The sequence below is a fragment of the Hippoglossus stenolepis genome, chromosome 9, assembly GCF_022539355.2.
Source record: "Hippoglossus stenolepis isolate QCI-W04-F060 chromosome 9, HSTE1.2, whole genome shotgun sequence".
NCBI lineage: Eukaryota > Metazoa > Chordata > Actinopteri > Pleuronectiformes > Pleuronectidae > Hippoglossus > Hippoglossus stenolepis.
This window is the reverse complement of record NC_061491.1, coordinates 17,637,113-17,663,034: the sequence shown is the minus strand read 5'-3', so window position 1 is coordinate 17,663,034 and position 25,922 is coordinate 17,637,113. Positions and strand designations below refer to the sequence as shown.

Here is a 25,922-nt window from a genome sequence, read left to right as displayed (position 1 = left end):
GCTGAGGCTGAATTTACAACAAACTTGTCTTGCAGCGCCCCCCGGAGGCACAAACGCGAAACGCTGCATGGCATTTTGTTTGGCGCCGATGGAGGGAGTCACTCCTGAGATCTTTGGTCAGTCAGACGGCAGAACTTCCGGTCGGCATTTTGTTCTACGAGAGGAGAGCCTCTTGATGATCGCAACAATCGTCATATTTCTCGTTTACTGTCGAAATTGGCTGCACTCGGTGTTTACGTCGGCGCAGACCGACTGAAACTCCGAAGAACGAATGTTTCCCCGCGAACGTACGTTGGAACATTCACCCGCGAGTGACGGAAGAAGAGCGAATCAGTCCGACCCGGATTATTGTTGATAGCTAGCAGGCTAGCTGAGCGGCTAGCTGGCAAGCCAGTCGAGTTCCTTCTGGAGGAGCTGCGAGAGAGAAGAAAGGGGGAGCTAGAGATACGGACACAAACCCAGCTAAAACATTCCCCTCCCTTTGAACGCAACATCCGAAGGTAAATACAATCACCCGTGTCTCTTTATAAATCAAACTTTTTCATTTGCGGTTATTTTCTGCCACGTTAATAAAAGCTCTGCTGCAAGACCACCTACGGCGTCGTTAATCGTTGACCGGGAGGTAACGGAAGCTAGCGAACTAGCCAGCCAAGCTAGCTAGGTGTGTTTTTGCTCCGCCGAGGCGCACGGCCTCAACTGGATGTCATTTGTCGAGCCCGAGGATTGGGCCGTTGCCACGGATTTAGTACCCGTGCGGTCGCCGTCACAGCGACTCCCTCGAACCCGTTGCTTTTTCTCCGAGCTCAGGGGGGAAAGCTTTTAGCGTTTATCAGCCCCCGACTTAGCGCTTCCTCGTCCATTTTTTGAATCTCCTTCCCTCTTTTTGAACGGGGGAGCAGCGTTAGAGGCTAACTAACAACACTTGGAGCTAGTTAGCGCCACTGGCCAGCCATTAAAACACGACTATTGTTGTTAGCGAATGTTTTGGCAGTTAGCGCTGGTGATTTTAGCGGCTACCACCAGCGCTAAGTGTAGCTTCGCAGTTAGCCCCGCAGCATCCACACAGTCAACTTCTGGGAAACTGTATCGTTTGAGGTTTTGCTCGCAAGTAGCGGGCTGCGTCTGGTAAGTCGGCGAACTTAAGATAAACTGTTAATTGAATGGCGACTGCAACTGCGCGCTAACGAAGTGTCGGGACACTCGTTCGTGTTATTTGCCTCCCGCTGTTGTGTTTTTGTTTTCGCTGGGTCTTTTGACAGGGCTAACGCTGCCTTTTGGTTTGAATTCTGTGCCGGAACTGTTTTGACTGAGCTCGGGTTTACGTTGCCTCAGTTGTAGTCGCTCCACATTTTTGGAGTTTGTTGGAGCTGTGGCTGTTGTTCGTGGGAATCGCGGGCATTTGTTGCATGTCCACAACAAATGCAGCGTGGTGGCTCTCCTGCAGACACCCGTTTGCGGAGTGCGCACGGTGGCGGTGGCTACCGGAGGATGCAGCCCCCCACTACTGCCCGCCACCATCACGGTGCATCTGTTCCTTTGTGCTGCCTCCTGCTTGTCAGTCTCACAGCTGTCAGCCAAGCCTCTGCGTACTGAGGGAGACCACATAGAGTGAGCATGCTAACAGTGTCGCTGGCTAGTGTAACCTTAACAGTGTCAGTCTGTGGATCCGCTGCTGCAGGCGTGTGGAATCGGCTCGACGTGTTTACAATTTGACCCCAACGATCCGCCTCGCACTCAGGTCTGGTTGCAGCGGTGTGTTTACAGGTCTACATTGGTTCCAGTGAGATGCAGAAGTTGCTGAGAAGGTTGTTGCATTTGTTTAGAAGTCAGTAAAAAGGATTTCCCATAAGATCAACAGTGCTACCTACTCTTGCATTCTTGGTTTGAAGATTGTATGGCAGTAGTGAGATTCTTTGCAAGTATGAAAATGCATGTGTGACAGTGAATGTTGTGATGCTCTGCAATATTTTTGTTGTTTTGGCGAAATGTCTTAGTCCGACTTCTGTAGACACAGCTTCTTCCTAAATTGTTCAAAAGAAGATTCATTTGAAGTTGTGTGATGCAGAGCCATGTTCTCTTTCAACAGATTGAAGGAGTAGGATTTTTTATCTGAAATGTCAGTGAGTCCACCCGAGACTGCACAGAATTCTTCAAAAAGGTATTATAATGTTTTGCATAATCTTTCATGTCACTGAGTTGTTATTATTGTTAATAATCATAAAGACAGCTGAGAATGTTGGTGACACATTTAGATGCGGCTGGTGTGTCATCAATATCTAATTTTGATATCTGACTTGTTTTATTTTGGTTTCATTGAGAATTATGTATCTACAAGTGAGCCCTGCACTGGCCTGCTCTCAGCTTGTTGTAGCAGCCAGGTTTATCCCTGAAGCGTGGGCTGCGTTCACATATTCTGGAAATCGCAGCTGGCTTTTCCCTCTGTTTTTCTTTGACCTCCCGTACTGTCTTCCTTGAGAGGTCAAGGACATGTAACAAGCAAAGCGATTTTAAGACAGATTAAGTGCACCTCAGGGCCCTAATTTGTGCCGATTTATCATATTATGCTGCAAGCGATTTGAAACTGCACAGAAGATTTACTTCAGTTGGCTACTTATTCAGTTGCACGGTATTTGTGATGTCAAGTATGCATAATTTGTGAAGTCAAATTGAGAGGGAAAATAGTGGAATGTTGGTATGTATCCACACTTGGTATAGTATCTATCTACTGTATTACCAGGGCAATCAATGCCATTTATTGGAATGCATTATTGCAGGCACTGTACAACATTCAAACATTTCTATGAAAATCCAGTGATGTTAATATGGTGGTGTGTTTACAACTGTGTCACAGTCTGTTTTCCATACAGAGGATGCACAGGTTTCCATCTTTATGCTACAGATTAAAATGTTCATGTGTATATCACATCTGCCATGAGGGTAAATCGGAGTAATCTTACATGACATTTAAATGACTCATAAGATGCATCAATCAGTATAATGAGGCTTAACTTGGAGAGACTGACTTATTCCTCAAGGTTTAGCAAAACCCCCACAACTTAAAGATTTTATTTATTACAACTTTTGCCTCAGTAAATAAATTGTTGTTTTGTTGCTGCTTATGGTTTGTAACAGTATAATTACATAGTATGCAGCAGCAGGATGGTCTAATAGTTCGTGGCCCTGTTCTTTAAACATAAGGCCTAGATTCAATCTTGTCATAATGTGCATTTGTTTCTCATAAGACTGCACTCATGCTCGTGGCGTATTTCTGAACCTGTGTCCCTGCATCACGTACAGAGAGAACTGAGGATTCACCTCTTATGGATAGGGAAGCAGCCGTAAATAATAATACAAATCAATAGACAATATCAGATATTAGTGTGAAAAGGTTGAGGTCCTGTTTAAATGTAAAACTTTCCACCTGTTTGATAAGATCCAATTAAACACATGTTTTTGTGACCTACAGATGACGTGGTAGACATAGCAGTGTAAATATACGGTGGCAAATATCCTGACTTTCACTATTAATTGGATATCCTTGAATAATATTCATTATATTATTGTTTTTACTCCTCCTCTTGTCTTCTTTATCCCCTCTTCTATCTGCCTTTTTCACCCTCTTTTTTTTCATCCATCATTCATACTCACCCATTCCCATCTTTTCCCTCCATTACTAATCTCTCTCTCTCTCTCTCTCTCTCTCTCTCTCTCTCTCTCTCTCTCTCTCTCTCTCTCTCTCTCTCTCTCCCTCCTCCCTCCCCCTAGGTGTCAGGAGATGTGAGGACGGGTGTCGTCCATCGACCCCCTGATCTACCTGTGTATCAACACACTCCCCCACCCTCACCTTCAGCATGAATGGGGATATGCCTCATGTTCCCATCACCACTCTCGCTGGGATCGCTAGCTTAACAGACTGTGAGTAACGCAGCTGTCTTGTGAACAACACTGTGACAGTTTCCCTTATGTCTCCTCTTCCTGTGAAAAAAGCCAAAATATTCTGAGTGGATGTCAATTTGCAATTGTGATTCCGCACCCGGTCTCCTGCCTTGTGTATTTATTTATCTTCCCACCTTTGCTCTTTTCATCTCACCTCAGTGTTGAACCAGCTACCCCTCCCTTCCCCTCTCCCGGCCACCACCACTAAGAGCCTCCTATACAATGGGAGGATCGCGGAGGAAGTTACCTGCCTGCTGGGCTGTCGGGATGAGAATCTGGCCTCCCAGCTAGCCCATGGCCTCAACCAGGTGTCCACAGAGTACATGTGAGTATACAAATGAGAGTGTCTGTGTGGCAAAAATCTGTCTTGATTTTTAACATAATTTTTAACAGAATCCATCGTAACTAGGCTTTTAAAAGGATTATTAAAAAAAAAAGAGACCACAGTTGACGTTTGGAGATCGAGTGATGATGTGTAGTTTTATACAAAAAGATGAATCTTGAATGAAATGAAATCATCAGAGACTTAACACTTATGCCAGAATACATGTTAATACATAAGCTGTGGTTAAATTTATTAGATGCAATTATTATATAACTGTGTACTCTATAATGGTTTATAACAGTTTATAGAATGCAATTGGAAATTGAAAAAGAGTCATTTATGTTTGAAAGCACAAAATTGAATCCAATCTAGTTTGTGTTGATGTAAATCATTTGCATTTGTGCATGCTTTCAGAGAGCTGAAGGACAACCTGGGTAGCGATGAGCCAGAGGGAGATGCACCACTGTTGCTGCAGACCATGCTGGCCAGGAACCCTGGCATCTTCAGGGAGAAAAGTATGGAGACACTTCCAGTACCGGTTGCACATTATGACACGATGGCATACAATTGCATAGACCCGCTTCATGTTGATATTTTCTAAACAAATTAACTGTGTTTTCATTCCTAAACAGATGTGATGCAGCAGCCAATGGTACCACCGTTCAAGATCACCCAGAATCCCATGCATAGCCCTGCCCAGTCTACAAACTTCCAGCCGGCTGCAATTTCTCCCAGTCCGTCAAGGTAGGTTGTGCAGCCAGAATTAGATGGTCCTAATATATCATATAATTTAAAATGGTGACTATTTAATTGTTTTGCATTGGTATAACCTGGCTATTTTACAATATGTGTCATTGTTTTCTAGTTTTATGATGGATTTACTGGATGTAGTATCATCAAATATCTGAAAGATAAGAAAGAAAAGAAAGAAGAAAGAAAAATACTGTCTGTTATTTATTTCCCAGTTAATTATGTAACTTCTCTCTGCCGCCTTGCTTACCTTCTCCCACCCTGTCCTGTCCTTCGTTTCTTCCAGTCGGTTTGTTTCACCTTCGAGTGGGTCCAGTAGCCGGTACATGGGCCAGCAGAACAGTCCAGTACCCAGCCCCTACACTCCTCAAAGCCCCGCCCCTGGTTACATACAGCAGTATCCCCACCAACAACCACCCAGCTATAACCAACACCAACAGATACAACAAGGTGAGTGTATATATGTGTGTTTGTTTTGCTTGCATAGTATGGGTCTGTGCCTCCTTGCCTGCGTGTACATGGTGTGTATGAGTTGTTTAAAGACAGTAGTTTATTTTCTGATTTGCTTTGCTATAATTTGCACATGTTTGGCTAAAGAGTCCTGTTGTTTTATTTAAAGAGCTTATTTGAGGAGATATGTGCTGTGGTGTAATTCAATGCATTCTTATTATAAACTTGAGAATGACAGTTTTGCTTTCTGACATGATAATGTCTGGTAGATTTGATCAGCTTCACATCACTTATGATTGAAAGTGCATGCAAATCTAACACATGGGAATTTTACACAACTACATTTTTGACGTTGTCTGCTAATCTCAGTGTTCTTGGTGGTGTCGTACTTTTGTTGCATGTGATCAGCGGCTGTGGTTTTATGGACTGTCACGAACACAATTCTGTTCCTTGTTTAGCCACTGTTTATGCTAAATGCTAAATTCACACTCCCTTAAGTTGCTTCACATTATCTCTCCTGTGTTGCCTCATTCCGTCATTGCTTTAATTTATTTATTTTTGGATTGATTTTAGTCTCGTTGGTTTCCCGATGCTTAACTAGAGATTTCCTGAATGGTTTATGAAACTAGGAAATAAGAATATTTCTGGTGAAAAGCCTCATTTTGAATTTAGATATTCAGAATTTTATAAAAAATATTATGAAGCTGCTTTCAGACATTCACTGAATTCTGCAGATCCTCTGTATTTTCTCCTCCGCTGGATTTAACGGGAGCGAGTGCTTAGCGCTTCTAACACGCGACAGACGCAAAAATGACAAAAACAAAAATAAAACAAATATCTTCGGGTGAAAAGGCGGTGACTCATACATAGAAGACACTGACAAATATATGTCTAGAGAGTTTGTGGTGATAAGAGCCGACAACGATGTTTGGGTGCTGTAAACATGATCGCGTGATCTCCGCAGCGGAGTTAATACATCACTTCCTGTGTCTGTCTGCTGCACCCGACTGCTCCACCTCTCACCTGAATAACGGGGAGGATTTAATGCTGTTGTGAACACGCCTGTGCAAAGAACCTCCCGCAGTGTTGTGCATGTGAAAGACAAACTGCGGGTAAAGCCAGTAGCCAATTCACCAGATTTTACCCGGAGGTCAGGTCTGAAAACGGCCTTTGTCACTACTGGCTTATAACCGGATTGTCATTGTTGGCATACATGCAGACGATGATGTATATTTGAACTTGAATTTTAACACTGTTACGTAGTTATTCATTAGTTGTATTTGTGCTTTGTAGTTTAATAAATGAGGTGTTTATGTGCAACATTTTATGTAGTGAATTTAATTATTCAAAGTGTTATGCTTTTATTGTCTTTGATACTTAAAATTATAAAAGATCCCATGTTACGGGTTTATTTGGCGAGAAAATCTCTGCTCTCTGGACATGAATAGATTGCACAATTAATTCTCGAACAGCTTTGACATTTGTGGCTTCTACCATGTAATTGGTTGACAATGTTATTGGTTAAAATATTGATTATTTTCTGTTTTATATCATACACTTCTACTTTACTGGTAAATATTTGACCTGCAACAAGAGAAGCTTCTCTATTTCTCCCGGGTAGTGAATTACAGACAGCAGAATATTTTCCATTGCATATGCAACCTATAACTGTAAGGGCCTTTTCTATTTATAGTCATTGAAGATTTCATTCACTTATTATTTTACTGGGTCTCAATTTGCTGGAGGGATCCTGGGAGAAGTGAAGCAGTTGAACCAGAAACATTTCTTTGGTCCAGTATGAGAACTTATTTTTTCTGTCAATGTTATCATTACCTACCTAATAGATGATTCTAAAAAAACAAATTTTTCTTTAAATTTGTGACAGTGTCTGTAGCCAGTCCCATGGTTCCTGGTGGCATACGAAATATCCACGAGGGCAAAGTATCGGGGCAGATGGCCAATGCTGCCAACCACCACTCAGACAGACATGGCACTGAGGACTACCTTAACATTGTACACCGACTGGGCAGCGAGGTATGACTGACAAAGTCTTAAAAGGATATTTTACAAGTTAACTTAAAAGCATGTATCATATTTGTGAGTGAATAACAAAGTCAGGGTGATGAATAATGGCTGAAACTTCTATGCATACAGGCAGCATCTGTCAATGAACGTTCATGTGAGGAAATACAGCTGTTGTGTCTCAGACTACACAAACAGATTTAGACAGAATTCAGGTGCAACATTTTTACAAACTGCTCCGGGCTAAAGTAAAGACAAGTAATGTCAAGTGATGTTTTCGCAGGGGTGGTTATGTAATGTTTACCAACCAGACACTGGGGTTTCTCAATACAACCTCTAAAGCCACACACAGTATGTGTATAGTTATATTTGTTTGTTATTTGTTATGTTTAGGTTTTATAACTTTGTTCTCAATTCCTGATTTTCTAACTTGACACGGTTTTCCGTCACTGGGGGAGAATTCCCAGGAGAACTATATTTAGGGGAAATATTTCTATAAACATATCATATGCTGAATAATATGCAATTGGGTGTTCGGTTTAATATTAAATCAACAATATGCTTCTGAATTGTTGGACATAATTTATAGATAATTCAAATTATTTAGGTCTCCAAATTACATATAGAACTACAATTGAGATGCACCTGTACACTAGAGCAAGTGCTCCGTCATACAAGAAACCGTTGGGCAAAAATTCGATTTTCTGTTTAGAAAAATGTTTTGTTTTTGTCACTGTAAAGCTCATGCTCATCTATATGTTGTCTAGGAGGGTGACTCTGCCATGAGGAATACTTTCCCTCTGAGGTCTCCACAGTCCGGCTGCTCCCCAGCAGGGAGTGAAGGAACGCCCAAATGTAAGTCCACTGCCAGAGGATAGGAGGAACTACACTGCATACATCTATACTGCCGCTGGTGGAACTATTCCTAATTTCAATTTCACAGCAGCAGAATAGTTTGAGGCCATCATTTCTCAGAAGTGTTACAAGTCCACAGTGATTTTCATTTCACTCTTAATGGCCATCTAGCACTGCATTTTATTGGATTAGAGTACCTCTCGCACAGGTATGTGCTCTTCTACACACATTTGAAGGGTAACTCTCTTGTACATTTGTTCTTGCTCCCTCACAGCGGGTTCTCGCCCCCCACTGATTCTGCAGTCACCACCTCCCTATGCACCCTCACCGAGGGAGGGAGGCCCTGACCAGAAACAGCAGCTCCAGCAAAGGAAGAAACCCCCAGCGGTGAAAGAGGAGAAGGACATGTACGATATTGTCAGCTCGCCAAACAAGGACTCGACAAAACTCACCCTCAAACTGTCCCGGGTCAAGTCAAATGAGTCAGATCCAGGTAAGAGAAGACTTTGTATCTCGTTCAAAGCTGTACTCCCATCTTTTAAGAACAAACTACAAATCTTGTCAGTCTGAATCCTTGAAGCAATAGAAATCATCAGCCCTTTTATTTACAACCCTGTTTTTTGTTAATATCCCAGGTGACATGCCAGGTATGGACCAGAACTCAGACAACATGGAGGCAGACCTGGGCTTTCAGCAGGTTCCTGTTCTTCAGCAAAACCTAGCAGCCCGGCTGCAACAGATCTCCCAGCACGGTGGTGCCAGTGGTCTCCAGCCTCCCAGTTCCCCTTACGACGAGGCGGAACTGGATGCCCTCGCTGAAATTGAAAGGATAGAAAGAGAAACGGCTAGTGAGAAGTGCTCCAAGGAAGTGCAGGATAAAGGTGAGTAGGATATTACTGAATGTGTGTATGGATACAAACCCGTAACTTTGGCTGATTTTCGGAGTTTCATGTTTTTCTGTTTTGCAGACAAGCCTCTGAAGAAGAGAAAACAGGACTCCTTTCCGCTGGAGCCAGGCGCAGGCGGACCAGGTGGACCCACAGGTGCCCCAGGAAGTGGATCAACAGGCGGAGGAAATGCTGGCAAACTGACCCCCCAAGAGGCCACTGCAGCTGGGAACGGTGCCAGCCGTCCTCCCCTCATGGTGAGCATCGACCTACAGCAGGCAGGCCGAGCTGATGGCCAGCTTGACCCCTGTTTGGCTGCCCCTATTCCAGCTCTTGAGGCCCAACGCTGGCCGGAAGAACCAGCTAGTGGGCCGGCTGCTGTGGAGGGTTCTGACACAGCTTTACGGTTGAAACCAGACGGGCGGCCGGAAGTCATCAAGAACAGGGTTGATAAACATGACGGCAGGAGAGAAGGTCGGGATTCATCAAAGCACCGACACGATGAGAAATCCTCTGACAGGCGAGGAGAGATGCCAAAGTCATCAAACCGTGGGGAACACGGACGAGACAGGGACCGAGAATCTGACAGAGATAGGAGGCATCGGAGCGAGACTGGTGGTCGAGACCGACGCTCTCCCGACTCTCGCTGCCGCAGTGACAGAGATAGGTCGGGCTTCCGGGCTTCTTCCACTGGAGAGCCTGGTCGGAGCAGCAATAGGCAAGATGGTTCCAAACCAGCCTCGTCTGCTTCTGGTGTTAAACTTCCAGATTCCTTCCCTGCTCAGCTCCTGGGAGGGCATAGTGGCGCGCTGAAGAACTTCCAGATCCCTAAGGTGATCTGGGCCGACCCCAAAAAAAAAAAATCTACTCATCTACCAATCATTCAGCCGTCACTGCCTGCAATCTCACGAAACCAAAATATACCACAGCTCATGCTTCGTTTATGGTTTTTGCTTTTCCATCCATAAGCCTTTTGTTTATTCCTGGGATTGGTCTAAAGATCAGTTAACACATTAACCCACACATCTGTTTAAAGTAGAGATTTTTTTAAGTTGTGAGTCCTGTGTGTAAACAAAAGCAACTACCTTAAAGAAATGCTCCAGTGGTCATTTTCTGGGATGATGAATATGGCTCAATATCTACTTAAAGCGCTCGCTGTCAGTATTTTGCAGCCCAAAAACTTCAAGCTTCAATTTATTTATTCCTCTCTTACTATATCTACTGTCAACAAAGTGTTCAGAGATGTAATGCCCAGCCACATGTCTTGGCACACAGTTACATGCCCCTGTGTGCTGAGCTTTTCTGTGTTTGCTTACAAAAACGAGCACAATTTGATTGTTTATTGTGTACAGTAATAGAGAGGGTCACTTGTAGCAATGGACAAACATAACAGTAGTTGTGCAAGCAGCTAGTGTACTGAAGCCATATTTAGCCCCAAGTAAACGAGATTACACTGCCAGTTGTTTAATAGGACAGCCAGTCTAATCACCCTCACCACACATCTACACCGATTGACTTGTCTACTTAAATGTGGTTATTAACCTGACAAGTGCTGCATGTGCTTTGTAGGTGACGTTTTCCTGGCAGGACATAGAGATGTAGCTCCATCTGATTGGTTATAAAGTAATTGTGAAGGAGTTGTAATTGAATCATATTAAGTGAAATTCAATCGAGACGTTCTTATGGCAAAAGACTAATTTGGTCATTTTTGAATTCACCTGAATTGAAGGAATTGTCCGCCAACAGAATGACTATCTGTTTGTTTACATGTAAAGTTACCATTGTTAGCACGTGAGTCAATCACCTTCACCTAATTAAGTTCTCAGGACATAAATATAAAAAAATACGATCCTTCAGCCATACGTCTCATTCAGTAGCTTTATTAGAACAAACCTGCTGTATTTTGCGACCACCTACCTCAGCCAAACTCTTATCTCAATTGTAAGCCAACAGAGAGCATTGCCATTAATAGTTTCTGTGTTTGCTGTATGTTTTTGGCAACTGTTGCATGTCCAGTTTTTGCCTATCACCCTTTGTGGCTGTGGGCAGTTACTACCTTGGCACTGAAGTGTTGACAGTGTAATCTGACTGGATTAGATATCATCCTTAAAAATTTAAGATAATGTTAATTAGTGGAGTATTCCTTTAGGTCTTTGTTATTAGAACTATACTGGAAACTCGCATCAAAATCACTAATCTAGTTTTGGTTAGTTTGTTTAAATTATATTATTTGATTTTCTTTTCTGTTCTGTCCAACACTGACTGAAAACTGACCATTGATTTTTTTTTTTTCTCAGATCAAACGGGATAAGGATAGCAGTGGGTCAACTGAAGGTCAAATGTGGGGCCAGCCCAAGGTTAAACTGGAGCGGCTTGGTTTGGTGAAGGACTTTGAGAAGAGGCCAAAACCTGTTGTGGTTCTAAAGAAGCTCTCCATCGACCAGATTCAGAGGATCATCCGGCACAGCAAGTCTGGAAAGAACAGGATCTCATCAGGAAAGTCTGTTAAAAGTAAGACCAAGAAGCTGTTAACCTGCAAGCGGTTCTGCTAAAGTTGGAGCATCTTCTGTATGGTGTTATCCACGGTGTTATCCACACTGTTAAATACATAACTAGCTTCTCGTTCATAACTTTATAATTTTATTATCAACTTTAAGGTGGTATGGACCCGGCAGTTCTGAAGGAGCTGCCTCCAGAGCTGCTGGCAGAGATCGAGTCAACCATGCCCCTGTGTGAAAGAGTAAAGATGAACAAGAGGAAACGAAGCACTGTAAATGAGAAGCCCAAATATGCTGAGGTCAGCTCGGACGACGACTTTGACGCAAACGGAGAGTGTGAGTTCAAATCTTTCAATTAGTGTCACTTCTTTGTCGTTTGTCGAAATATGCTTAAAGTGTAATGAACATTAAAACATGATTGATCATTGTAAGTTTGTGTTGTTAATATCAATTTGCTTTTGTTAACGATTGGCCTTTATTTTCATTCTCTACAGCTGCAAGGAAGCGGCAGCGCAGAGAAAAAGACCGGTCCTGGGAGTTTGAAGAGAGGGAGCGCCGGGGCTCAGGGGAACATCGGAAAAGCGGGCAAAGAGAAGGTCGGCGAGGCTCAGGCAGTCGCTACCGAGACTCCGAAGAGGAAGAATCGCCGCCTCCCAGCGTTAGTGAACGTATGTATTCAAGTCACATCATGTCAACTTCTGTCTATTTGCTTTTTGACAGTGATAGAACTTTATTTTGAGTTTTTTAGAGTCCTCGACAGGTCCGCAAGCTCTAATATATTGGAAGTTGAATTTGAAAAAGAAAGAAAAAGGTTTCGGAAAATAGACATTTATAGGCATGGGTAATTGAAAGTGCTTTAATTAATATATTCTTTTTAAAAAGGAAAATTGGTTCTTTTTCGATATATTTATTCAACCAGTGCTTGCATTAAATTTTAATGCAAAAATGCATACATGTCAGTGTCCGGTTAATATGTTGAGCTGAACACTAAAAAACTGATTTTTTTTCCTAAACAATAATGAACTTGTAAAAAGACAGTTTGGCGTCTGGCCAGTACGATGAAAACAAAACAAATAGCAAAGGACTTATATGAAAATTCACCTCATTAAGTTGCCAGAAAAATTAAGATGAAGGAGAAGCAGAAGAAACGGAAAGCGTATGAACCCAAGCTGACCCAAGAAGAGTTGATGGACTCGTCCACTTTCAAGAGGTTCTTAACAAGTATTGACAACATCCTGGAGAATCTGGAGGATGTGGATTTCACTGCCATGGGTAAATACCATTTCTGACTGGCCACTGTGGTCCATTTTTCTAAACCCAACGACATCAACCTCACTGTAAGTAATTGTGACTTTGTGTAATGTTTTTATTTTGTTTTCCAGCAGCAGATGATGACGAGATACCGCAGGAGCTGCTGCTCGGTAAACACCAGTTGAATGAGCTGGGCAGCGAGTCTGCCAAGATTAAGGCCATGGGCATCTCCGGCAGGGTAAAGTATTTTATCTTAGATTGTTGATGCATAATGCTGCTGTAGAGAGCTGCAGGTCTAAATAATGATCTATGTTGTTGTAGATCCCATCAGACAAGCTGGTGAAGCTATTAAACATACTGGAGAAGAATATCCAGGATGGGTCCAGGCTCACCACCCTGATGAACCATGTAAGTCCCCTTCCTCTGTTTTTCTTCTTCTTTTTTTTTTTTACATTCTTTGCAGTGGAACTGATTAACAAAATTTTAGTGATATACTTGACAAATCAATACAGGATCCATTTCAAACAAATTTAAAGCCATAATACTGTCACTGGTCTCATCCATTTCCTTTCTAACCTCAGGACCATGATGCTGAGGATGAGGAGAAACTTTGGAGAGACCTGATAATGGAGCGAGTCACAAAGTCAGCAGACGCCTGTCTGACAGCTCTTCACATCATGACCTCATCACACATGCCGAAGGCTGTCTACATAGAGGACGTCATCGAGCGGGTGTTGCAATACACCAAGTTCCATCTTCAGAACACACTGTATCCACAGTATGACCCAGTCTACAGGGTGGACCCACATGGAGGTGAGGACACTGCTTCTTCATTTTAGTTTTGCAGTGGCAGCCCTCAAGGATTAAATTATCGATTTTTTTTTTATTACATAATGATATTTAGTCTGGTAACCTTGGGCATACTGGGAGAAATCCGGGTGGGCCACTTCACCAGTAAGTTGTGGAATGTAAAAATGTCCATTAAGCTTTTATCGGCCCTGTTAATCTCTTTACTGACTGTATGTGTTCCTAGACCTAGTAAAAACAGGATAAAGTAAAAAGCTTTATTTCATTTATTTGTTTGACTTTTTATAAGCCGGGGTCTTAGATACTGCTGTGATCGGAGTGAATGTAATTAATGACTTTGTGGGAACTCAATGAGAAATACAGATTTATCTGTCTCTTTTACTGACTCCTTAGACTTCTGTCATGGACACACAAAGAGTATAAAGAGAAGTAAAACTTAAAATTAATTTGTAAAACAACCTAAATGATTGTTATTTACAAAATGAGTTTTTAAAGTTGTCAGCTCTGTCATGATGCACGACTATGTCCCAGCAATTCAAGGAGAGTAAAATTGAAGTTCACTTTGAAATTTGTTTGGTTGTAAAAAAAAATATATATAGTTTTAGGATCAAAAACACTGTGAGAAATGTATTGAAAGGGGTGTTTCTCGTTCATCTAGGTGGCTTGTTGAGCTCCAAGGCAAAGCGTGCGAAATGCTCCACACATAAGCAACGAGTGATCGTCATGTTGTACAACAAAGTGTGCGACATCGTCAGCAACATTTCTGAGCTCCTAGAGATCCAACTGCTTACTGACACCACCATCCTCCAGGTAAAAACTTAAATTATGTGACAATTTCATCGTTATATGTTTAGGTACAAAAACTGAATTACAAACCAGATGATTCATTGACTCACTCTCTCTTTTTCCAGGTTTCTTCTATGGGAATCACTCCTTTCTTTGTGGAGAATGTCAGCGAGCTGCAGCTGTGTGCCATTAAACTAGTTACAGCAGTAAGTCTTTATTTTCCTCTTGGGAACGTACAGAAATTGAGTGTTTATTATAAACACTGCTCATGACCATCTTTTGGGTCACTTTATCCTGAGCACTGCTGCAGTGTCTCATATACTTCCCTTGGTGTGTAATTCTTGCTTATGTTCTACAAAGCAATGAAGGTAGAGACTAACTGCCTGAATAAATCCTGTCTCCAGGTGTTCTCGCGTTATGAGAAGCATCGGCAGCTGATTTTGGAGGAGATCTTCACCTCTTTAGCCAGACTGCCCACCAGCAAACGCTCCCTCAGGAATTTCAGGTAATGTTTTTATCCACCAGTGCAGCATAACATTAGTAGCAGAGGTGAATATTTCCTAATAAGAAGGCCTGTTCCCCACTACTCTGGGTAATACACATGATAGTGAATTATTGTGTTTCCTGTTCTTAGGCTGAACAGCTCAGACCAAGATGGCGAGCCGATGTACATCCAAATGGTGACGGCCCTGGTGCTGCAGCTGATCCAGTGTGTGGTTCACCTCCCCACCGACAAGGACGCTTTCGAAGAGTATGACACCAAGGTAGGAGAGCAAGCCAACACACAAAAACACCACATGAAAAAGCAAATGTACAATGCTTAGAAATACAAATCCCCTTTCAGACATTAGCTCACAAGTCCTTCTTTTCTTTTTCTTTGCTCAGGTGGATCAAGACCTGTTAATAACCAACTCGTATGAGACGGCAATGAGAACAGCACAAAACTTCCTCTCAGTCTTCCTCAAAAAGTAATTAATGACCCTTGACCCAATCTTTAGCATCCGGCTTTCCCTTTGTCCCTGTTATTTCCTGTGATGACCCCCCCTCTCACCTTTTTCCTCTCAGGTGTGGCAGCAAGCAGGGAGAAGAAGATTACCGGCCGTTGTTTGAGAACTTTGTCCAGGATCTGCTCTCAACAGTGAACAGGCCAGAGTGGCCTGCTGCAGAGCTGCTTCTCAGTCTGCTTGGTAGACTACTGGTTAGTATGACTGAACACTTTTCTTTAAACTGGAAATTCATCTATTAGCGCTTAAGTGTTTCCAACAATAGATTATCTAGATCAATAGCAGGGGACAGTTGAACGATCTTTTGACGAAAGGGAACTCTTAAAACACTGAGACATGGACTTCAGAGGTTGCAACTGATTATTTGAATGACATCCTCCCTCTGCATTTATTTTTGCATTGCAAGTCACTTTCGTACTGCTGATTTTGGACTTTGCCATGAACAGGATTTCTTTTTGATTTGTGGCAGTGAAGTATTTTTACACTTAAATAACACCTAGTAAAAATTAAATAATCCTTAATGCAGTAATGGAGGGTTTTCCTGGGATCTTGAAGGGCCTAGGGGCTGTGGTTGCTTGGGGTCAGTCAAAATGTAACATTCTGTAAAAGACCAAAGTTACACTCGGTCTGTTCAAAAATAGTATCTGTTTTTATTAATGAACACTTGCCCTGAAATAGGAGAGACCACACTATTTTTTTTTTTTTTTTAAACCTGCAGCAATGGATTTTTATTTTCTTTTAGCCTGAAAATGAATGTGTGTAAAGTGATTTACATTTCTTGCTGACATCTCTTTTTATGTACTTGTGTTCTTTCTTTCTGTCTCATCAGGTCCACCAGTTCAGTAATAAACAGACAGAAATGGCTCTGAGAGTAGCTTCTCTGGACTACCTGGGCACAGTGGCCGCCCGTCTGAGGAAGGACGCAGTCACCAGCAAGATGGACCAGAGATCAATTGATCGGATTCTACAACAGGTAACCAACACCCCATATTTTAATTATGATGATAATTACTTTAAAGTGTCAATATAGTGACAAAGATAATTAGCAAATAAGAAAATGTATTTTCCAATTTAGTCCCTCTTTTGCTTGATATTTCTCATCTACATGTTTTTGCTGAAAAATCTCTTTTCTCTTTCTGATCCAATAGTGTCAAGGTAACGATGAGACCCAGCAGCTGCAGAAAGCCCTACTGGACTACTTGGAACAGAATGCTGAGACAGATGCTTCACTGGTGGTGGGTTTACATTAGACTGACTGTGCAAGTGGTGACTTTGAACAGCTTTAGATATCTGAAATCTATGAGCATGTTCTGAATTTACTTATTCAATTTAATGGGCTATTTAATCTTGTGTGGAACGTTACTGCCAATTCAAAACACAGAATAGCATCCATTGAAGTTGTTAACCCCAAGTTCATGGTAACATCTGCTTGAATTACTCAACAGTACGCTTCTATAAAATTCAAGAAGCATTCCAGTATTGGCTTAAACTCTCAACTATTGATTTCTTACTCCAAAGAAATACCTGTATGCTTTGAATCATCTCCATCTGATACCGAAACCCTCTTTGTCCTCTAGTTTGCTCGAAAGTTCTACATTGCCCAGTGGTTCCGTGACGCCACCACAGAGGCTGAGAAGTCCATGAGGAACCCGCATCCCAAGGATGAGGACTCATCGGATGGACCACAACACGCCAAGGAGCTGGAGAGCACCGGTGAAATTATGCAGCGTGCTGAGAAGCGCAAAAAGTTCCTGCGCAACATCATCAAGACCATGCCTTCTCATTTCACAACACTGAAGTAAGGATGTGACTGTCTCTGCAAAGTCATCCATATCACAGGAACTTATTTAATCATTCCAATGTTGCCTGTGAGTTACAGTCACTGCCAGTTGTCTGACTGTATAAAACTAAGATATCCTTCTTCTGTGTCCTACTCCTACAGGATGAACTCTGACACTGTGGACTATGATGACTCTTGCCTGATCGTGCGTTATTTGGCCTCCATGAGGCCGTTCGCCCAGAGCTTTGATATTTATTTAACACAGGTACAATTTATTCTTACCACAAGTATCTTTTTAATGAAGCACAACAGCCACATATAATAATTTGTGAATTACTCTGTAATAATCACAAAATATAATATTGATAATATCAGGGCTTACTGGTTTGTTGGAAATATCTGTTGGTGATATTTATTAAATTTTTATAGATCTTGCGAGTCCTTGGGGAAAGTGCCATTGCTGTGAGGACTAAAGCCATGAAATGTCTGTCTGAGGTCGTGGCTGTGGACCCCAGCATACTGGCAAGGGTATGTGAGGATCTGTGTTCGTAAAGACACTGTCATGCCTGATTAGTACATTCTGCTCTGTACTGTAATTGTGTTCTCTGCTGTTCTGTTGTATATGAAGAGATCTCATAGTCTTCTTTTTCCTCATGCTATATCCTGACACTCTCTTTTCCACTTCTGCAGTCTGACATGCAGCGTGGGGTCCATGGTCGTTTGATGGACAACTCCACCAGTGTGAGAGAGGCAGCTGTGGAGCTGCTCGGCAAATTCGTCCTCAGCAGACCCCAACTCACTGAACAGTACTATGACATGCTCATAGAGAGGATACTGGTAAGTTGCCCAAACAGACTAATTCTCAACACATTATTGCATCGTGGGGTCTCACTGTTCCCATATGAACCGTGCATCTAATTACGACCTCAGCTCTCTGAACACCTGACAGCCATTCATTACTTCTCTTCAATGAATGAGCCTTGTTTGCGATGATGTTTTGGTTTTCGCTGCATCAACAATGATCTGTAGGTATCAGTGGGTCCCTTCAGTGCTCCTCTAACAACTAATCACTCTTGTCTTGTCCATTGTCGCACTGTGTTTACACCACACCCAGTTTGTCCTTGTGATGCTGTGGTTGGAACGATGATTATACAGAACAAAAACAATTTTCAAGTCATTGATGGTTCATAGATGAGGTCAAATCTACCATCTCTCATACACACAAAATACAGCTTCCTGATGCCCACAACATATTTCACATATTCTTAGATTCTTAGAATCTCAGTAAACTATTCACATTGACAATTATTGTAGAAATGAAGCTGCTGTTTCATGCACCTTTTTTAATTCATATACAAATGAGACTAACAGGAAATGTTCCTGTGTTTACATGAAGAAGCATCTGCATTGATTGAGTTTGATGAAAAGTTGCTTGATTGTGGATTTCTAACATTTATTTTACATAATAGAAATAATTAACTAAGCAGCCAGTTTAAAAGCAGGTTGCAGTCCAGGTCATTGCGTGTCCGTTGTAATGTAATGTATCGATTTTGAAATGCGGTCCAACACAAAAGCCTGGTGCTTATTCTTTGTGCTCAGCATCTGAGAAGTGAACACATTGGAATTGTTTTGCCTGTTGTCATGGAAATGTTCAGGAGGGTTCATCAGAAGTTCACTCCTCATTACAGTCTTATACTGCCACCTATTGGCAGACAAATGCAGTTGCAACCCATGCAAAAATGTAAACTAGACTGGCATTCATGAGGCCACATACTTCTGCCAAGGCCAAACAATTCTACACATGTCTGTCGAGATCTTAAAATAGAAAAAGGAAAGGAAGTAGTCTGACTATATGCTCTAAATTCTACTATTTCATTGATATCAACACCATTCTTTCTTTTTTTTTACATCAAAAATTCCCCCATTAAATGGATTCATATTCAAATTTAATGGGTTTTTCCCTGGACCCTTCATCTAGTTTGGTGCAAATCAGTTTAGTACATTTTGCATAATCCTTCTTACAAATAAACTAAAAACAGACAAACACGGGTGAATACAAGAACCTTATGTTTATGTAACATTTGTATAAAATGGCAAAGCCTTAATGACTTGAATTGGTTTTGTTTCACAGGACACTGGTATCAGCGTAAGAAAACGGGTGATAAAGATCCTCAGAGACATCTGTCTGGAGCAGCCAACTTTCAGTAAGATTACTGAGATGTGTAGGGATGATCCATGATCCAACGGCGAAGGAGGAAGGTATCAAAATTATGTGGATCCCTTTCCTTGTCCTTTGAGAATTTTCATTCTTTTTGAGCTATAACTTGCAGTCCTACCATTATTATTTATATTCTCTGTATTTCAATATATTCTTCACAAAACCTGGTGCTTAAAAGATTTGCAACAAGTGCAGATCTCAACTTGTGACACACAATCTTTTATTATTCATAGAAATTGGTGAATGAGACATTCCAGAAGTTGTGGTTCACTCCGACTCCAGCCCACGACAAAGAGACCATGACCAGAAAGATCCTGAACATCACCGATGTGGTGAGTTTCAGCAATAATAATAATAGACATCAACTAAAAAGGAAAGATCTCTCATCAAACACTTGCCCAATATTATATTGACGTTGAATTCTCGTTTGTGATTTCTTCAGGTCTCAGCGTGTCGAGACACCGGCTACGACTGGTTCGAGCAACTTCTTCAGAATGTAAGTATTTGATTTGGAATCTGGGCTTCACCTGCTTGGTAAAATAATCACTATTGCAAATCTTTTATAATGAACATTGTCTATCTTGCTCTAGCTTCTCAAGTCTGAAGAGGACGCATCATACAAACCAGCCAAAAAGGCCTGTGTTCAGCTAGTTGACAATCTGGTAGAACACATCCTCAAATACGAGGAGTCTCTTTCAGGTATGCAAGTTTAGCACCATGTTTATTCATACCTAGAAAACATCTGTGACTTCCAGAAATAACGTTTTTACTGTATATATTTTTATTTTTGGTTTTTCCACTGTAGACAACAAGGGTGTAAACTCAACACGGCTGGTGGCGTGTATCACCACCTTGTACTTGTTCAGCAAGATCAGGGCCCAGCTTATGGTCAAACATGCCATGACCATGCAACCCTACCTGACCACAAAGTGTAACGTAAGTTGGGTCTACTAAATACATTTTGTTATTGCAGAATTATCAAGAAAAACAATAAATATCAAAGTAAAATCAATGATCCTCTAAATCAGGCTGGAAAAATGAACATAAATCCAGTAGTGAAAACACAGAGTGATTATTTGTTTGATGTCCTCTCCCATAATCCCTGTTTGGCTATTTAAAGAGCACCAATTGATTCATATTTGATGCCTGATCTATCTGAGTTTCTTCATCAGTTACTCTCTTACTGTTTCCTTTGCAGACTGCCAATGACTTTATGGTCATCTGTAACGTGGCAAAGATCTTGGAGCTTGTGGTACCCTGATGGAGCACCCCAGTGAAACTTTCCTTGCCACCATCGAAGAAGACCTCATGAAGCTCATCATCAAATATGGCATGACTGTGAGTGGCAGCGGCTCTTTGAGAATTCATATATGGTGCACCTCTGTAGAGCCTGGTTTGCTGTTGGATCAGTTTTGTTGATGTGACATGCTTTTCTCCTTCCTCTCTATAGGTGGTCCAGCACTGTGTGAGCTGTCTTGGAGCTGTTGTTAACAAAGTGACACACAACTACAAGTTTGTCTGGGCTTGCTTCAACAGATTTTATGGTGAGCACTGTTTTTGGAAGCATAACAACAATCTGCGGTCTTGAGCTTTGAAGTGTCACAGTACAAAAGAAGGAACTATATCAAGCTGGTCCACAAATGTAGTGTATCCCCAAATCTCTTTAAAAGAAAGGTACAACTGTAGAAGGGGGAAAAAAAACATAATCTCTGTCCACTCAAATTATTTTTCTTTTTTTCCAGGTGCACTTAACAAGCTTAAGGTTCAGCATCATGAGGATTCTAACAGTGCAACATTAGTAGCAAACAAGCCTTTCCTGCTGCGATCACTCTTCACTGTGGGTGCCCTGGGCCGACACTTTGACTTTGATCTGGAGGAGTTCAAGGGCACCAACAAGGTAGGAGAGCCGTTGATGTCTAATTATATTTCATATTTGAGACTAAACCAGAGTAAAGTTATGGATTGTCACTAAGTACAGATATTACATTTTGAGTGTTAATGCTGAAATGTACTGTGGTGTCAATATTTTCTTATGTTCATCAGGTTGTTATTAAGGAGAAAGTTCTCGAGCTGCTGCTATACTTCACCAAACATGAGGACGAGGAGGTCCAGACCAAAGCCATCATCGGCTTAGGCAAGAACACAAATATTAAACATAATGATTCAACAAATGTAAAGATTAGAACGGATGAAGGCATTGCATGTTGTTGTGTTGCGGAGTCACTGACCTACAGTGTCATGTTAGCAACCCACAGGGCTGCAGTAGTAAGGTCAGAGATTTATACATGGAGACAGTATTGTTTGCTTGTTCTTAAAGACCTTTGCTCTTTGTTATTCTCTCGCCTCAGGCTTCCTTGTGATCATGCATCCCAGCCAGATGTTTGTGCCTGAGGTGAAGACATTGTACAATGGCATCCTGGCTGACAGAGCTTCCTCCATCAACCTCAAAATCCAGATCCTCAAAAACCTCCAGACATACCTTCAGAGGAGGACTTACAGAGTGCCCAGAGCAGATTGAATCTTAAGTCAGGAACCAACAATTGTTGTTGGTTCTTCAGATGTGCAGCATGAATGTATCTTATTAAATTTCATCAATATCCCTCAAGTTTAGTTTTCAAGCCACTGTGGGTTTCAGCACTCTTACATGACCATATAAACTGCATGATTCAGATAATCACCATACTTTTTATGCTGCGCAGAACCCATCAGACAGGATCTATAGGCAGGCAGTTGAGGCATTTCTTGGGGTGAGCAACATTTCAATGTGCAGCACATCTAAACAGATTGTGATCTTTTACTAGTCGGCGGCTTTTTCTCTCAGCCACCACATCTCTTTTTCAACTGAATCATCCATCTCTTTTTGGAATATTCATCTTCTTGTTATGGCAAGGCATTCACAATCAGAAATATTTCTTTAATGATGTGATATTTCAAGTCACACAAAATTCTAAAATATCAATCTTAATTTTATTTTATGGTTATTTCTTCAATTTTTTTATTTATTTTGCCATACCAAGCATAAGGAGTCATAATATGGTAGAACTGTTTGTTATTTTTTTCATATATTGGTGCGGTATCTTACTAATGCAGTAGAACAGTTAAGACCTCAACAGGGATAAAGCGGCATTGCAGCTTTAGTGTGGAGTATAAATTAATCATATCTAAGTTGTTAGCCCATGGCATCTTCAGTGTGAGCTGGGTAAGCTTATGCCTGAAGATATTTAAACTAATACACAGCAAGTCAGCAACATAAGCGATAATAAAAAACCATTTACGGTGCATTAAAATACCATTAAGTAGCATTGTTTTGCATTTTCTTTTATTCATAACATTTCAATCATTCTATTTTTATTTGGCTTTACTTTGCGATTCGCTCAACAAGTCATCGCACTACTTTAAGTTGCGACATCTCACCTCTTTCTTTCTTCATCAGGGATAGAGTTGTCCATAAAACGCAGACATGTTTATCTGCGAGGCAGCACAAGTGTTTCAAGGGATGCATTCAGCTGTGCCTTTCTATATAATCAGAGGCCAGCACACCGAACCTTTCTCATCTCACTGCTGAACCTCTATGACGACAGTTCTGTGAGTGAACCTGCACTCACCTTAACGTGTATCTGCACGGCTCATCATTAACTACATGCTTAGTCAAAATCTACTTTGTGTTTGTTGTGTCTTTGCAAGAAATCTATAAAGTGCTTTATACAGGAACACTGCAATGTGACTTTGTCCCTGGTAATTACTTTTAAACTTTTAACTCTGTTTTATTATTTCTCTCTGCAGAAAACAGAAGTGAACATGCTGCTGTTTGTAGCAGACAACCTCGCCTGTTTCCCATACCAGAGCCAGGAGGAGCCTCTCTTCATCATGCACCACATAGACATCACCCTGTCTGTGTCTGGCAGCAACTTGCTGCAAACCTTCAAAGAGGTACTTTTTTGAATGTATTCTGCTAATTTGGATTGTGTGTTGCCTCGAGCAATGCAGTTGAAAAACTATTAAAAAAAAAAACACACCCCAAAAGTTGTAAATATCCTTACTGATTTTATTTGATTCTTTTTCCTGTCTGTGCAGCTTTTGTTAAAGGAGCCGAAGCGTAAGAAAAAGGTAAAGAAGGAATGCAAGAACACGACAGATGGGGAGGATGGCGAGGAAAAGATGAACTGTGACTCTCCAAGGAGCGACGACAGAGAAAACGGCAACAGCAATGATGACGATAATGATGGCGAAGATGTGGTACGGCGGCCTAAAAAGCCCAGAAAACCTGTTGCACCAGTGGCCTCGGAGTCCGAGTCTGATCTGGAGGATCTGGATGTGGATGATGCGGAAAAAGTAATGAGGCTCCTCCCAGATAACCCTGGCAGTCTCTTGGACTTTGCAAACGCCGTTCAGGGCATCCTGTTGTTGCTGGTGCTCAAACAGCATCTGAAGAACCAGTATGGATTCTCTGACAGGTAAGATCGACATAACGTAAGAAAATAACTAGATTTTTCAGTGTGGGTCACGTGTACCACTCTAACTGAAACATTCTATCTTCCAACAGTAAAATTCAGAAGTACTCACCAACTGAGTCAGCCAAGGTGTACGACAAGGCAGTCAACAGGAAAAACAACGTTCACTTCCATCCTCGCCAAACCATTGACTTCATCTCCAACAACATGGCTCACGCCTCACTGACAGAAGATGTCAAGAAGCGGATAGTCAAACAGTACCTAGACGTAAGTGATGAAGCTGTAGCTCACTTCAGTGCCTCAGTTTCCTTTACGTCAAAGACTCCAAGTTAATTTGGGTTTACATTTTTAAATGCAAGATGATTTCTAAGATGACTTGTGATTTCATTTGTCTGAAGAGAATGGCAGCTTAAAGTCAAGTGTTAGATTTCACTTGTTTATTATACTGTGCGTAACATTCATTCTTCTGGCATCAGTGGGATAAGTGCACCATTGATGCTCAGTGCTGAACTTCAAAGTATTAAACACTCATTAGAGGTTACCCCAACTCCAGTCTTTTACATGTGGTTCTTAGATATTGACAAACTGTTGAGGAGTGCGAAAGTTGTCTCAAAATTACTTTCTTGCCATTTAACACCACAGTTCAAGTGTCTGATGGAACATCTGGACCCAGACGAGGAGGATGAGGAGGGAGAAGCGTCTGCCAGCGCCAACATCAGAAACAAAGCCATAAACGCCCTACTGGGAGGCTCCGGCCCCATGTCAGGACCCAGTCCGCGCAATCAGGCAGGACCAGAGACAGATGATGATTATAGTGATGGTGACGAAAGGACCCCAGGGGTGAGATAGATGCATTCAAACGCACTATTTGAAAAACACACTCAAAATTGTTAAAGTGGAAATAGCTCAATGTTTTTTTTGTTTTTTTTGTATCTCTCCTCCCTGCAGTCCTCTCGAAAGTCAAGGCGAGCGGTTGACCCCTCGGACCCCGGCCGCATGAACGAGACAGTGGATGCAATGGATGTGATTGCCCTTTGCTGCCCCAAATACAAGGACCGGCCACAGATAGCTCGAGTCGTCAACAAGACCTCCAGTGGTTACAGCATCCACTGGATGGCAGGCTCCTACTCGGGGCCCTGGGCAGAGGCCAAGAAACGCGATGGCCGCAAACTGGTGCCTTGGGTGGACACTATTAAGGAGTCGGACATCATTTACAAGAAAATTGCCTTGACCAGCAACCACAAACTGAGCAACAAAGTAGTACAGACTTTACGCTCACTGTATGCAGCGCGGGAAGGAGGGGCCAGCTAATGGCTCCCGTGTGGTGTTTTTTGTTTTGTTTTTTTACCCCTCTGCTCAATTTCTACTTTATCAAAATCATCCTTTTTCCCTGCTCCTGCTCCTCCTCCACAACCTGCCACCTCCAACGACACAGCCAAACTTCACTGGATTCCTACCCTCCTCCTCTCCTTCCTCATTTTTGTAAGAAAACACAAGAGGGCAAGAATATTTGACACTACATACTTTTACATGAGTTATTCTTGCAAAAATGACACAAAACATAAGACTTATTATATTAGAGGGACTGCTCATGTTTTGTTTGTGTATAAGTTCAGAGGATAGAATCCAGAAGGCATTAAAGGAATAATTCACCCAAATTATCCCTTAAAAAGGCTATCAGAAAAGAGACCTGGAGGGAAATGTTTTGTCAACATTGTTGTGGGAGCTCCTTCGCTGTTGTGCAGCAGATTCTAGTCGCTCATTTCTACTCCCACTGTATCATAGTTTAACACAACAAAAAACTAAAATGTTTATATCTCTGAAGACAAAAAAGCTGTAAAAAAAGAATAAAACCTTAAGTGAATGTTGGAAATTAGTCTTTTTGATGTTCTTATTAAAGTG

General features: G+C 41.7%; 1 protein-coding gene across 1 annotated transcript; it reads left to right on the top strand.

The window, feature by feature from the left end:
- Positions 1-113: 113 nt before the first annotated feature.
- nipbla (NIPBL cohesin loading factor a) lies at positions 114-25,889 on the top strand. Its single transcript, XM_047341267.1, is given in 49 exon segments — positions 114-500; positions 2,087-2,158; positions 3,766-3,915; positions 4,096-4,261; positions 4,676-4,776; positions 4,894-5,005; positions 5,298-5,461; positions 7,347-7,495; positions 8,251-8,338; positions 8,613-8,831; positions 8,974-9,219; positions 9,307-10,058; positions 11,523-11,736; positions 11,883-12,059; positions 12,218-12,391; positions 12,834-12,995; positions 13,106-13,212; positions 13,296-13,382; positions 13,556-13,787; positions 14,440-14,591; positions 14,693-14,773; positions 14,972-15,072; positions 15,202-15,331; positions 15,453-15,535; positions 15,633-15,765; positions 16,401-16,544; positions 16,720-16,806; positions 17,149-17,369; positions 17,514-17,616; positions 17,781-17,879; positions 18,042-18,188; positions 19,483-19,573; positions 19,611-19,623; positions 19,760-19,901; positions 20,012-20,065; positions 20,160-20,268; positions 20,375-20,505; positions 20,768-20,825; positions 20,828-20,907; positions 21,020-21,113; positions 21,312-21,466; positions 21,613-21,703; positions 21,918-22,069; positions 23,098-23,154; positions 23,353-23,499; positions 23,644-24,023; positions 24,113-24,287; positions 24,663-24,860; positions 24,969-25,889. Coding segments are annotated over 47 exon segments (7,185 nt in total). The 5' UTR covers positions 114-500; positions 2,087-2,158; positions 3,766-3,851; the 3' UTR covers positions 25,332-25,889.
- The last annotated feature ends 33 nt before the right edge of the window (positions 25,890-25,922 follow it).